This window comes from Labeo rohita, chromosome 19 (assembly GCF_022985175.1).
Source record: "Labeo rohita strain BAU-BD-2019 chromosome 19, IGBB_LRoh.1.0, whole genome shotgun sequence".
NCBI lineage: Eukaryota > Metazoa > Chordata > Actinopteri > Cypriniformes > Cyprinidae > Labeo > Labeo rohita.
In genome coordinates this window covers 20507119-20521570 of record NC_066887.1, presented here as the reverse complement: position 1 = coordinate 20521570, position 14452 = coordinate 20507119, and the positions used below count along the sequence as shown (strand labels likewise).

Below are 14452 nucleotides of genomic sequence, written 5' to 3'. Positions count from 1 at the left end.
AAAGCAGGTCAAACCTCTGGAATGGAACATTGTTATTTAGGTATCATGAAGTAACACATCAAGAAAAATATTTGTTAAAAGTAAAGGTTAAAGTAGCTCTATTGGTAGATTTCCAGTGTTTATAAACTCACATAATCATCTTCTCCCTCAGGAATAAGGACGTTCATCTCAGAGCTCTTGGCACTGACAATCTCACAGTTAAGTGAATCCTTGCTTAAGTAGACATGGCACCCCTCAGTCTTGTTAATGGAAATAGTAGGAACTTTCCCCATTACCTGAAAATCAAAATACAAGTGTGTTGTTCACAAGCAACAAAATACATGGCACAACAAAAAATTGAAGTTTGAGGTAAGACTTTATGTAATTTATGTCCGTTAACGTCTTTTCACTATCAACAGATGCATACCACAATGCTATTCAACATTCGTAGTTGTGTTGACAAGGATATTCTTTATTGATCCTAGCAGTTATGACCATAATTCATGAACATACATTATGCTAACACGTTCTCTTTTACAATAACAATCCTGAGTGCTGATCAAAACATTTCAGCCTGCAACTTGTTATGCACAAACATTTACGTCTAACCTGAAGCTGAACGTCTCTGGAGTTGATGATCTCAACGATGCCAACCACACTGTCAAACACAAGTCCGAGCTTCTTACAATTATCTGTGAGAAGAGACACAGACATTAGCCAGGCGTGGTGTGTGGTGCTACGATAAAGGGGGAGATAACGTTACTGAATAAGAGCAGCTGGTGTTATGAGGAGCTCCTCTTACCCACTATGATGGAGTTGACTTTGCCTTTGATCTGGAGTGTGGAGTTGCTACAGCTAAAGACATAAACCACCTGTCTGAGCTCGGTCTCCTCTATCACCAGGTCATGAGACTTCTCCTGGTGCTCCTACAGGCCAAAAACACACAATAGAGCCATTAAACACATGCTGTAGTTATGGTAAACCAATAGAATCAAGCTAAATGGGAAGGGTACGGTAGCTTAGTCTACAAGTGCGTGAGGAGTGTTACCATTTGAATACATTTCTACATTCATCCAACCCACTTCTTGGGATATAATCATTATTTTTTAAATGATCCCGGGATTAATGAATCTCTTCCACTTTTAAATAATTTGTGCCACTAAGAATGATTATTTATTTACAATCTTTAGGCTCCACTAAATGTCTTACTATTGAGAAAATTGTATAACATTGTTATTGGGGCCAAGCACCCAAGATGCTTAGGCACCTATTGTATCCGTTAGTTTTCTTCTTATTATCTTCCTTCTTCTTACGCTCTGACAGCCCATAGAACTGCTTGTGGGAAAGTTATGAAATTTGGCACACTGATAGAGGACAGTCTCAATATTAACCATAGCAAATTTAGAGTCTCTAAACTCAAACTCTCTAGCGCCACCAACAGGTCAGATTTGCACTCATATTTCTGCGAATAACTTTGAAGCGTAAGGTATAGAAGCAAAATTCTTCCCGCAGATTTGTTGGCTCATGCCGAGTCGAATGCATACCAAAATTCAAATTTCTACGGGTCAAGTTTTTTCGCAATTTGGAATTATGTGAAAAAACTACTTTTTTGAACTCGTCCTAGACGGCGCGTGAGATTTTCACCAAAATTGGCTCAGAACATCTTCAGACAATGCTGGCAAAAATGTATCAGAAGATTTCTGATAGACCAAATCATTCTTATAGAGCTATCATTAGATCAATTGAATTTTCTGAAAAATCTACTTTTTCAATCTCATCCTAGACAGTTTGTCCAATTTTCATCAAAATGTGCTCAGATCATCTTCAGAGCATTCCCGCAAAAATTTCTCAAAAGCTTTTTGATATACCAAACCATTTTCGTAAAGCACATTAATGAATTTTAATGAAGTTTGTGCAAAAATCTCTGTGACGCTTTAGTGGATTCTGACCAAACTTGGTATGGGTTCTAAGAAGCATGACCTGAGGACACATGAGTAGTTTTGGCACAGCGCCACCTACTGGTCAAAAGGTATTAAAATTTTTGTTTATAATTTCTGAACAGTTTGACCAAAAATCATAATATTGATCTCATTAGATCAATTAAATTTTCAGAAAAATCTGCTTTTTCAAACTCGTCCTAGATATAGTGAAGTTTGTGCAAAAATCTCTGTGACGCTTTAGTGAATTATGATCAAACTTGGTACGTGTTACACCAAGCATGACCTGAAGACACAGAAGTCATTTCGGCACAGCATCACCAACTGGTCAAAAGATATTAAAAATTTACCTTTTCTGAACAGTTTGACCAAAAATCATAATATTGATCTCATTGCATCAACTGAATTTTCCGGAAAATCTACTTTTTTTAACTCGTCCTAGATGGTTTGTCCAACTTTTACCAAAACTGCCACAGATTATCTTCAGAGTATTCTGGCAAAAACTTCTCAAAAGCTTTTTGATATACCAAAACGTTTTCATAAAGTGTGTTAACAAATTTCATTAAGTTTTTGCAAAATTGGACATGAGGCTACATCTCCACAACGCTTCAGGTTCAGGTAATGCCAAGCATGACCTGAAGACACGAGTCATTTCAGCACAGTGTCACCAACTGGTTCCAAATGGACATTTTCTGAACAGTTTGACCAAAAATCATAATACTGATCTCATTAGATCACTTGAATTTTCTGAAAAATCTACTTTTTCGATCTCATCCTAGACGGTATGTCCAATTTTCACCAAAAATGGCTCATGGCTGTAAAAATGGAAGCAAGGTTATGCAATATATATGCAATGCTTTAGTGGATTTTAATCAAACTTGGTATGGGTTGTACCAAGCATGACCTGAAGACACAGAAGTCATTTCAGCACAGCACCACATACTGGTCAAAAGATATTAAAAATTGACATTTTTGTTTATAATTATTGAACCGTTTACCAAAAATTATAATATTGATCTCATTAGATCAGTTGAATTTTCATTAGATCAATTAAATTTTCTGAAAAATCTGCTTTTTTGATATATCTAATTGTGTTCATAAAGTGTATTAACAAGTTTGTGCAAAAATGGACATGAGGCTCTATCTCCAAAACGCTTTAGCGGATTCTGATCAAACTTGTTAAAAATCATAACATTTGTTGCGTTATATTTGGAACAGCATACCAAATAGAACAATACCTAATTTTCCTATGTCTGCCTTTTCGGACATTGGGCATTTTGAGTTTTGTAGCAAAATGCTGTATCAACAAATGTCTTCAACAGGTGTCTTCAACCCTCAGCCTCAACCCTAATCACATACACCTGAACAAGCTAATCAAGCTATTCAGGGCTACTTAATTACTTAACTGAAACAGAGTAGGAACTTATGTTTGCAAGAAGGTAGCTCTCCAGGAACAAGGTTGGAGAACCGTTGGAGACAGCTCTTTAATTTGCTTGGCCCCGTAATTGCTGCTTGCAGCTATATTTATTATTTTATTATTATTATTATCACAAAGGTATTATATTTTAATAAGAAGAATGAACAGAATGACACAATTGACCAATGTGAATCTAGTATTGCTGAGAGCTGTGCAATATGGAAATTGTAGCAGAATTATTACAAGTAGTATGATTTAATGCTGGACACATTCAGACACATTTAGACACATGCCAGTTCATGCATCATGGACACCTACCACTCTCCACTTCTTTCCTTCTAGCTCCAGCACGGGGGAATGTTTTTTGGCAGGTGCACAGCTGGGGTTCTGACTTTTGGCTGGAGATCCCTGATGTGTCCTCCCTCCCTGAGAGCGCAAGTTAGGGTTCTTATGGGTCTTCTGCTCGTCAGACACATGCTTTAAACCTGAAAGGCAGAACACATCACCTGATGTCAGTTTTGATGCCGGTATAGTATTTTGTAGTTTGATGGTGTTCTTCTGTCCACCTTTAGTGATGGCCTCTCCCTGGTTGAGCTGTGCAAACAGAGCTGAGTGTTGGGCTCCTGTGTCCTCAGGTTTGGGGCCGTCATCCATGAACATCGGAGGAGGACCTGGTGGTGGAGGAGGAGGAGGGCAAGGACCGTCAGAAGGAGCACTGGACAGTGAGGGAGGGGCCACAGGACCCTGTGGAGAACATCAGAGTTAGTCCAGGAGAAGCTAAAAATGTATATGCTCATTCCAGAATGGGAAAAACTAAAAACACAATATTCATGTCACCGAATTCATAGTATATATGTACAGTCACAGCCTCAAATAACACTTTTTTTTATTATTGTAAAATGATTACTAAAGTTAAATGTAATTTTAACCCCCAGGTTGATGAAGTCACTGCAGTGGGCGTCTTGCTCCAGTAGGGGGCGTGTGAGGCAATCAATTATGTCTGTAGTGTTGACCTGAACGGAGGGTATGACGTTCCAAAAAGGTGACATTTGACATTTTGTCAAAACTATATTTCATATTTCTGATGTTATTAAAAGAAAAACCCGAATGTTACCTACTGAAACATGATAATTACATATATATATATATATATATATTATATTTTATTATATAATTATTATTTTTATTTTTTTTACTTGAATTACTCGATTAATTTAAATGGGTTACAAAAATGGATTTTATACAGTAATATAGCCACACTTTATTCAATCAATATTTCACAATATTTTTCTTAATATTAATTTTAGAGTGACCCTTTTTTTAACATTGTTTTTACATTTCTTTTATTATTACTGGACAATATTACTGCTTTTACTGTTTGATGACTACATAAAAATAAATGAATAATATAAATGAAAAAATAGATATATTTTAATTTACTACAGTTAAAATGTATTTATTTATTTATATTTTAAAAGTCTTACTTTTAAATTTCTTACTTTTAAACAATAGTGTACATTGATTAAATCATAATGAACTATTAATAAACTCAGATCAGTTATTTTACATTTAGGCATCACAACTTTATAATGTAAAATATAAAATAATAAATATTACATTTTGAAATTGGCTAAAGATTGCATTTAACAGTGTTATTAAAATATTAGTGTTTTTAAAGATTAACCTGGAGTGTTAGATGACAGAAAAGGTCATCTATAAAGGTCATAAAATTATAGGGGAAATTAGCATGAAAAATTGAAAAATTGACTGATACTGTCTTTATATATATATATACACACAGTACAAATTCTTAAACATTTAAAACATGTTCAAATAACATTTTTCAACAAAAAACTTATTTTTTCCCCCAATTTTTTTAATCAATACTGTATAGATTAAATTAGAAATTAAATTAGTACAAATGATTAAACATTTAAAAAAAGTGGAAAACAGTAATAATAAAGAATGAGTATGTGTGTTCACCTCTATCAACACATTATAAATTTCTAACACTTCTTCAACAAAATTCTACAATAAATATTATACTCAATGAGTGCTTTACATGATGATTTTCTCTAATAATCTGATCATTATTTCAGAAATCAGTTCATATAAGTCCATGTGTTTCTGGCACAACTGGGATAATCTTATTTAACAACATTTAAAGTAAAAGAACAGATCAGTGTGGCACAGTTGGCTATTGTGTGACCCTGACGGCACACTTACGCCTGTTTTATATTGTCAGCACAGCTGCCATTGACAGTTGCACACGGTTCCCACTTCAACACTTAAACTGGCTTAAACAACTGTTGCACACTCATCTTTTCCTGTCTTGTACAAACACACACACTTCTAATCCCAAAGCTTGTGCTGATGTTCAGCATGGGTTAAACAGTTGGGCAAGCCAACCTCTGACCCTAAAGGTCATTGCCTCGTGAAGAGGTGATAAAGCAAAGGTACTTAAACTGTTAGAGGAAGTTGAGAAGCATTCATAGGAGTAGAGAAAAAATTCATAGGAGTTTGATTGTGTCTGATGCTTGAGGATGTATAGAAGTAAATGAAGTCAAAGGGAAAGGTATAATGTGGAATACATGAGAAGCGAGGTTGAATTACGAGGAGTGTGTGCGAGAGCAGGTGTGTAAGCCAGAGACACACTAGGCTTTTGTTGGGGGCATTTCTATGGTAAACCCCCCATGCAAAAAGACCCAGATGACCACCTGTCCCCACCATACAGTCCTCCACATACACTCAGAGCCCTCACGGCAGGAGGGACAGCTGACACACAGTCACTGAAGGCTCTCAGGTTTCTGGTTGACACACACATGCTATTTCACCCCGTGACAGACAAGATTTAACATCTCAAAAAGTCCCAGAACTACTTAAGGGGATAACTGTGTATCCTTTCAAAAGCATAGAAGTTGTATGAAGCTGTTTTGTTTTTCTGTAAAACTCTTTGACACATTTTATCTGATTTTTTTAAATGTTTCTGAAAGAAGTCAACAAGGCTGCATATATTTGATCAAAATTACAGTTAAAACTGTTATAATGTGAAATATGATTACATGTTAAAATAAGTGTTTTTAATTTCTTTTTCCAAACTTTTGATCAGTAGTGTACATCTATTAAATTAGCGATTAAACGATAACACTTAAAGCCTGTATGTATGATCAGAGCTGGGTAGTGACTGATTACATGTAATCTGGATTATGTAATCAGATTTAAAAAAATTAAGTACTCGTAATCAGACTACAGTTACTTTTTAAGGAATTACATGATTACATATAATTTACACAACAGCAATAAATTATTAATAATTTAATGATTCTCTGTAATTTTCTGATTCTTTTTCATGTTTGAAATGTTCCTTACTAAGCCCTATTTATATACACTACCAGTCAATGTTTTTGAATAGTAAAATTTGTAATGTTTTTTGAAGAAGTATCTTCTGCTTACTAAGCCTGCATTTTTTTTATCGAAGCAAAAACAGTAAAAAAAACACTCTAATATTTTGACTATTTAAAATAACTACTTTCTATTTAAATATATTTTAAATGTAATTCATTCCTGTGATCAAAGATACATTTTCAGCATCATTACTCCAGTCTTCAGTGTCACATGATTCTTTAGAAATCATTCTAATAAGCTGATTTGCTGTTCAAGAAACATTTATTATAATTATTATCATCAATTTTTAAAACAGTTAAAAGGATTCTTTGATGAATTGAAAGATCAGCATTTATCAGAAATAAAAAGCTTTTGTAACATTATACACTATGCCATTCAAAAGCTTGGAGTCAGTATAATTTTTTTTGAAAAATATTAAACATAATAATAATAATAATAATAAATGTTTTTTGAGCAGCAAACCAGAATATTAAAATGATTTCTGAAGGATCATGTGACTAGAGTAATGATGCTAAACATTCAGCTTTGAAATCACAGAAATACATTTTACAGTTATATTAAATTAAATTATACAATTATTTAAAATAGTAAAAATATTTCAAAATTTTACTGTTTGCTGTACTTTGGTTCTTTGAATGCAGACTTGGTGAGCAGAGACTTCCTTTAAAAAAAAAAAAAACCTTACAAATCTTACTGTTTAAAAACTTTTGACTGGTAGTATGTCTCTAGAAGGCCTTTCTCTTTCAAACACATTAAAATGCACAAATTCATGAATTCACAATTTTTTTTTTCATCTGATCCTCTTTCACCAAATGTTTTTACTTGAACTACCCCTGAGATTTTAAAATAAACATCTTAATAATTAGGTAATTATCACATTTGCATGTTCATGGTTCTCTGACGTTGGTTAATGGTCACATAACATGCGGTTAAACAAATAAAATATTTCATTTTTTAGTGTGTGTGTGTGTGTGTGTGTTTTTTTTTTTTTTTTTTTTTTTGGATTGATTTTATTTTGATTTACTTATTGGAACATTTTATGATTCAATTAATTATTAGCTTTTCATTAAACTCATAAACCCTCCTGCAGTTCATTCACAAACCACAGTCTGAGAAACCTTGACACAATATAATGTTCAATGCACTTCATGTTGTAAATAACAATGAATGGAATATATTTTATGAATTCTTATATTTTTATATCAATATGGTACAAGATTGTCCTATTTAAAACAATGCGATAAACAAGGTCAAAAGTAATCTAAAAGTAGTCAGATTATATTACCTAAAATGTTACATTACTAACCACATTTTTTTTGTCATGTAATTTGAAATCAGTAACAGATTATAATTTGTAAGTGATCTACCCAGATCTGTGTATGAAACATTATAAAGTTATTCATAATGTATGTTACAAGGTATTATATCTTTTCATAAATAATTATAACCAAAGTTAAAATGCATTATAATATTTGCAGATTCTAAAATTGATTGTCATGGGTTTTAATGCATTATACTTTGTAAAAGTGTGTTCAATGAATAGATAAGTATCATAATTATTATTATATATTTATGAGACCATACAATGCATTATAAGGTGGATTAAAAATACTTTTATAATGCATTATACATAAAGGCTTTATGTAAAGTGTTACCAAATAAACTATGAATTAAACTCAAATCAGTTGTTTTACATTTAGGCATCATAACTTTAGAATGTACAAAATAAATAATGAATATTATTTTTGAAATTTGCTAATGATTACATTTAACAGTGTTATTAAATTATTAGTGTTTTTAAAGATTAACTTGGACTGATAGATAACAGAAAAAGTCATATAAATGTAAAATTATAAATGAGCATGAACAATTGAATATGCAATATCAACTGATACTGATCAATTAAAAATTCTCTCCAATATTGCAATAAGTGGTATGGTACCAATATATTATGCATCCCTAGCTGGATAAGAGATGAATTTCCAGGGCAGGCATGCATAAACATAACTGTAGTAGTTATCTAGCTGTTAATCATCTGAAATAAATACTATAATCAACTACTTTCTGTATGGCTAAAAATGGAAACAACTATAGTAACTGTACAATCTGAAAAAAAATATTCACATACTTTCTAAATACAAAAATGTTGAGGTCAGTCTAAAATCATTTTCCAAATGAAAGTCTCACTTACAGTCTTGCTCCAGACAAGTCCAGTGGTGTGGTGGTCTTTTATGTAGGTCTGAAGTTCAGTCCAGATGCTCAGATAGGAACGAACCCACTCGACATGACGGGGGTCACTGGGGTCAGCAGAGACACACACACACACACACACACAAAAACTTTCAATGGCATTGTTCAAGTGAACAAATAAATCATATTTTCCTATCAAAACATAAATGTTCGTATACAGCATAATTGTGAGGGAAATTGACAATGTACAGTAGTATTACTTGAAGATCCTTGAAGTAGCAGATAAATGTCATTATGACTATTATCACAATACCTTGTAAGGGACATTTCACATGAACATAAACTGACCTGATATGAACCAAATAAATAAGAACAATGCACTAACGTGTCTTTGTAATCTTTCAGGACTCTGTTTGTGTAGAACATCGCGGCGTCGTTCATCTCCTTCACATACGGCCCTGGTTTCTGACACTGTGACAGAGCAAGACAACAAAGGGTCAAAACAAGCTTATGTACTCATAAAAATAAATAATAAGCACACAAAAAGAGATCAATTTCTAGTAAAGCACTAGTACTGAGCCTTTGAACCTTTGTTGTAAACATCAGCGGTAGTTTAAAGCAGAAAATGATAGAATCCAGATCTCTCTTAATCCAAATTTCCCATTGCAGAGATTAGATACAGCCATCCACAGCATGAAGACATCAGAAGAGTTTACATAATAAAAAAATAAATACAAATTCACATTTGTGTGAGGTCGTCCGGTTGTCGCAATCAAAGAAAATATGTCTAATGGATGCATGTCATATTGTTTGAAGTTTATTTGGTGGGCTTTCATCACTAGCGTCAAGCTGTGATTGATTCTGAATGCGCAGTTAAGCGCACATTAAGCGACGCAAATGCATGAAATGCATGAGCCGAACCACGCATTTTCTGGATTGGTTATAACCTAAATAAAGGAAGTTAGTGATTAGACTGTACCACACTGTCCGCAGGAAGTGTAAGACAGAGAGAAGTGCTCACCACAGCCACCCAGCCCAGAGCAGGGATGCTCTCGCTCACGGCAGACAGGTGGTTGAACAGGCTGCTGCCGCGGTTCTTCTCCCGGAAATTCTGGACCTCCTGGATCTGGTCGGAGATGGGTCTGAGGAGGTCAGCCATCTCTGTCTGATAGGGAATAACAGTGGGAAAGCCTTAAATCAAAAGTTCAAAGTCATTTATGGAACATCAAACAGTCTGAGTTATGCATAAAACAGACTAAATTCATAAAAAACAAAACAAAAACAAAACGTGTGATTAAGAGTTTTAAAGATGTATGAGCAATACTAATAGTGATTATTACCTCGAAGCTTCTAATAAACTACTTAAATACAGTAATTTAGTAATTTCATTACAAACAACGTCAATTGTGAGAAAACTTACATTCATAAAATATTCAACCCTTACTTTTATAATTCAATCAATTTAGTCTAATAATTCAATTAAATCTGTGAGCCCAGCCTTCAAAAATGAACAAAGGGAGTTTTTGTGTTACATACCACTGTAGAGTGATCACTCTCTTCTATTAAAGATTTCTGCATAAAAGTATATTTTGTTGTCAATAGTAAAGACTGTTAGCATACAGTGTATCTTAAAGGGATAGTTCACCCAAAAATAAAAATTCTGTCATTAATTAATCACGCTCATGTCATGTCTCGCTCATCTTTGAAACACAAATTAAGATATTTTTGATGAAATCTGAGGGCTCACAGGCAGAAATCTACTCGCCCTCTGATAAAAGTTGATCTAGTTCACATATTTACACATGCTTAAGGGGACTTACCTGTTTAAAAAGCTGTCAGCATTAGCTTATTAGGTTTACAATGAATTTTTTAAAATTAAATACCTACTTTTTTTTGCATTTTTTTTCGGCCTCTAAATGTTCGTATCTCAGGGGATACGTCGCCCTTTTAGGGGTATAAATCAAAATATAAAAACATATATGTGACCTTGGACCACAAAACCAGTCATAAGGTTACATTTTTTAAAATTGAGATTTACACATCATCTGAAAGCTGAATAAATAAGGTTTCCATTGATGTATGGTTTGTTAGGATAGGATAATATTTGGCTGAGATAAAATTATTTGAAAATCTGGAATCTGAGGGTGCAAAAAAAATCAAAATACTGAGAAAATCGCCTTTAAAGTTGTCCAAATTAAGTTCTTAGCAATGCATATTACAAATCAAAAATGACGTTTTAATAAATTAACGGTAGGAAATTCACAAAATATCTTCATGGGAAATTTACTTTACTTTAATTTACTTTACTTTATATCCTAATGATGTTTGGCATAAAAGAAAAATCGATCATTTTGACCCATATGACGTATATATTGCTATATATATTGCTTTAACTGTATAGCCTAAATGGTATACCTGATACATGACTTACACAGTTGCATTCTGGGACGAGTGTAGATTATATTATTACAAGTTCTTATGTAGATTATGAAATCTCTTCTAAAAAGTTTAATTTAATAAATCAAGTTTTGAAAAAAAAAATTGTATTATTTGAGTCACAATAAGATGGAGTCTCTTTATGGTTTTGCCGTTTTTAGGGTTAAAATAGTCCATGTGACCTTAGTGGTTCATCCTTAATGTTATGAAGCTATGAGAATACTTTTTGTGCACATAGAAAACAAAAATAATGACTTTATTCAACACTTTCTTCTCTTCCGTGTCAAAGACTTTTTGTGCACAAAGAAACTACACCACACATGTCGTGGTACTCTCGAACATGTGGCGAAAACTGACACAAAGAAGAAAAAATTGTTGAATAAAGTCGTTATTTTTGTTTTCTTTGTGCACAAAAGTATTCTTGCAGCTTTATAACATTACGATTGAATCACTGATGTCACATGGACTATTTTAATGATGTCCTTACTACCTTTCAGGGCCTTGAATGCGTCAGTTGTGTTGCTGTCTATGCAAGGTCAGAAAGCTCTCTGATTTCATCAAAAATATCTTTATTTGTGTTCCAAAGACGAACAATGGTCTTCCAGGTTTGGAACGACATGACAATGAGCAATTAATGACAGAATTTTCATTTTTGGGTGAACTATCCCTTTAAGACTAAAACACATGGAGAAAAAGCTATTCCACTGCAACTCCAATTTTGATTTCATTGGGCCTTTTAAGCAAGCAGAAAAACACAGAGCCTGAGGCACCCAAGCGGACTTTTAATAGTGGGACCGTTTTTTCCAATGAAACATCCAGCGAGCTTCACCTCCCTCCCACTCAGCATTCCAGCCCGTGATGGGGAGATCCCCCTCGCCTTGTAAGGCCCTGTCCTGTACTGATGTTTACAGTTTACCTCTGAACAAGGGGGAGAGGGAACACACTGTTTCCTTTGTTAAATGAACGTTTTTGTATTTATGCTTGTGTTCGAACAGTTGCCATGTCCACCATTTCAGTCCATTTCAGAAGAACTCAGTGGGAAAATGAGGACGACTGACTTCTCCAGACTAAAAATACCACTTCTTGTTTGCAGTCAGACTCATCAGCTCAAGCTGAACTTCTGTTCATGTGCAAATCACTAGAAATCACAGCTGACCTGACTTCAACCTCATCCAATAAGCGACAGATAAACAAACAAGACAGACGGTGTGTATTTAGACAGTATATGTTGGCACACTGTATATTTATTCATCTATATTTACATGTTTGGTGGCTGAATGTGACTCATCATTGGTTTGTGGTGTCAACAAGGTCAAACTGTGGAGGGTTGTTTTGTGGCTTGAGTTTGTATGTGTGAGTGTGACACAAAGTGATAAAGAGCGAGGGGGAGCGAAAGAGAGAGAGCAAAAGCGTATTTACATAAATTCCTCCCATAACAACATGCGCGTGATTTTCATTTCGGTGAACAAAGGCGCCTCTTTCATCCATGCTCGGACATTACAGCCCTTGTTAGGACACTGTCCGAAGTGCAAGTACCTTTCCAGCATCATTCTGAACTTCCCTTCCCATCATGCTCAGCTGGGGAGAGGGACAGAAATAGCCTACCTATCTCTGAGCTATGAATGGAGCTAGAGCTAAGAGCTTTCTCGGCAGATTATGAATTACATGACAAGAAAGTGAGAATGCATAGGATTGCTTCACATTTAAAATTTGGACTTAGCTTATCCTATTTTTGACACACACACACTACCAGTCAAAAGTATTTGAACAGTGAGATTTGTAATGTTATTTTAAAGAAGTCTCTTCTGCTCACCAAGCCTGCATTTATTTGATTCAAACTACAGCAAAAACAGTAAAATTTTGACATATTGTTACTATTTAAAATAACAGTTTTCTATTTGAATGTATTTTAAAATGTCATTTATTCCTGTGATTTCAAAACTGAATTTTTAGCATCATTACTCCAGTCAAATGTTTCTTCAGAAATCATTCTAAAATTCTGATTTGCTGCTCAAAAACATTTATTATTATTATTATTATGTTGAAAACAGCCGAGTAGAATTTTTTCAGGTTTCTTTGATGAATAGAAAGTTCAGAAGAACAGCATTTATCTGAAATAGAAATCTTCTGTAACATTATAAATGTCTTTACCATCACTTTTGATCAATTTAAAGCACCTTCCCTAAATAAAAGTATTGTATCTATAATCTCTTTATATTAGATTATTGTTAGATTTAGACCTATATAAATTTCTCGCATTTTTGAATGATTTCTGAAGGATCAGGTGACGCTGAATACTGGAATAATGATGCTGGAAATTTAGTTTTAATCACAGGAATAAATTACATTTTAAAATGTATTCAAATATAAAACAGTTATTTTAAATAGTAAGAATATTTCAAAATTTTGGATCAAATAAATGCAGGCTTGGTGAAAAAAATAAAAAATATATTACTGTTCAAAAACTTTTGACTGGTATATACATACATATTAGTTTCAAATGACCAAAAATAATGGATAACAAAAAATGTTAAATAATTTTAAATAAATACATTTTAATTTATTTTAGTGATATATTTGTAATTTTGTAATAAATTAAATTAAATTAAATTTTCTAGATATATAATTAGATGCATATCAGCTGTATAACTCAATTACTCAAAATGACCCGGAATTAAGATATGAATATATATCCCTTGAACCGAAAGAAAAGTCTGTTTCCTACAATAAATGTTACTTTTTTAATTAATTAAAATGCATTTAAATAACATTAGTATTTTTTATTTATTTAAATTAAATAACTGTAATTTAAAGAAATAAAAATAAATAAATAAATAAATAAATAATTAAATAAAATTCCGGAAAAATGACTGAACACATATTTACTCTATGAACTCCCAAAGTTATAATTTACTTAAAATGACCAGACGTTAAGATATGGATAAATATCCTCTAAACAGACATCTTGGTCAGTCATGGCGCATTGCAATTTGACTGTGAACAACTCTGTTATAAGAGGAATTAGAGAGAAACAGCTGCGGTCTACAGGCCACACAAACACTCCTCATCCAGCGACAGGCCCATCACG

General features: G+C 33.4%; 1 protein-coding gene across 4 annotated transcripts in view; it reads right to left on the bottom strand.

The window, feature by feature from the left end:
* Positions 1-14452, bottom strand: part of cap2 (cyclase associated actin cytoskeleton regulatory protein 2) — a 36702-nt gene that overhangs the window by 2380 nt on the left and 19870 nt on the right. For all 4 annotated transcript variants that reach the window (XM_051137071.1, XM_051137072.1, XM_051137070.1 and 1 more), the window contains 8 exons: positions 9950-10093; positions 9314-9399; positions 8930-9035; positions 3900-4077; positions 3652-3818; positions 782-905; positions 589-671; positions 132-275 (listed from right to left, as the gene is read on the bottom strand). In XM_051137071.1, coding sequence (XP_050993028.1) covers positions 132-275; positions 589-671; positions 782-905; positions 3652-3818; positions 3900-4077; positions 8930-9035; positions 9314-9399; positions 9950-10093 — 1032 coding nt within the window. The remainder of the gene's footprint in view (positions 1-131; positions 276-588; positions 672-781; positions 906-3651; positions 3819-3899; positions 4078-8929; positions 9036-9313; positions 9400-9949; positions 10094-14452) is intronic.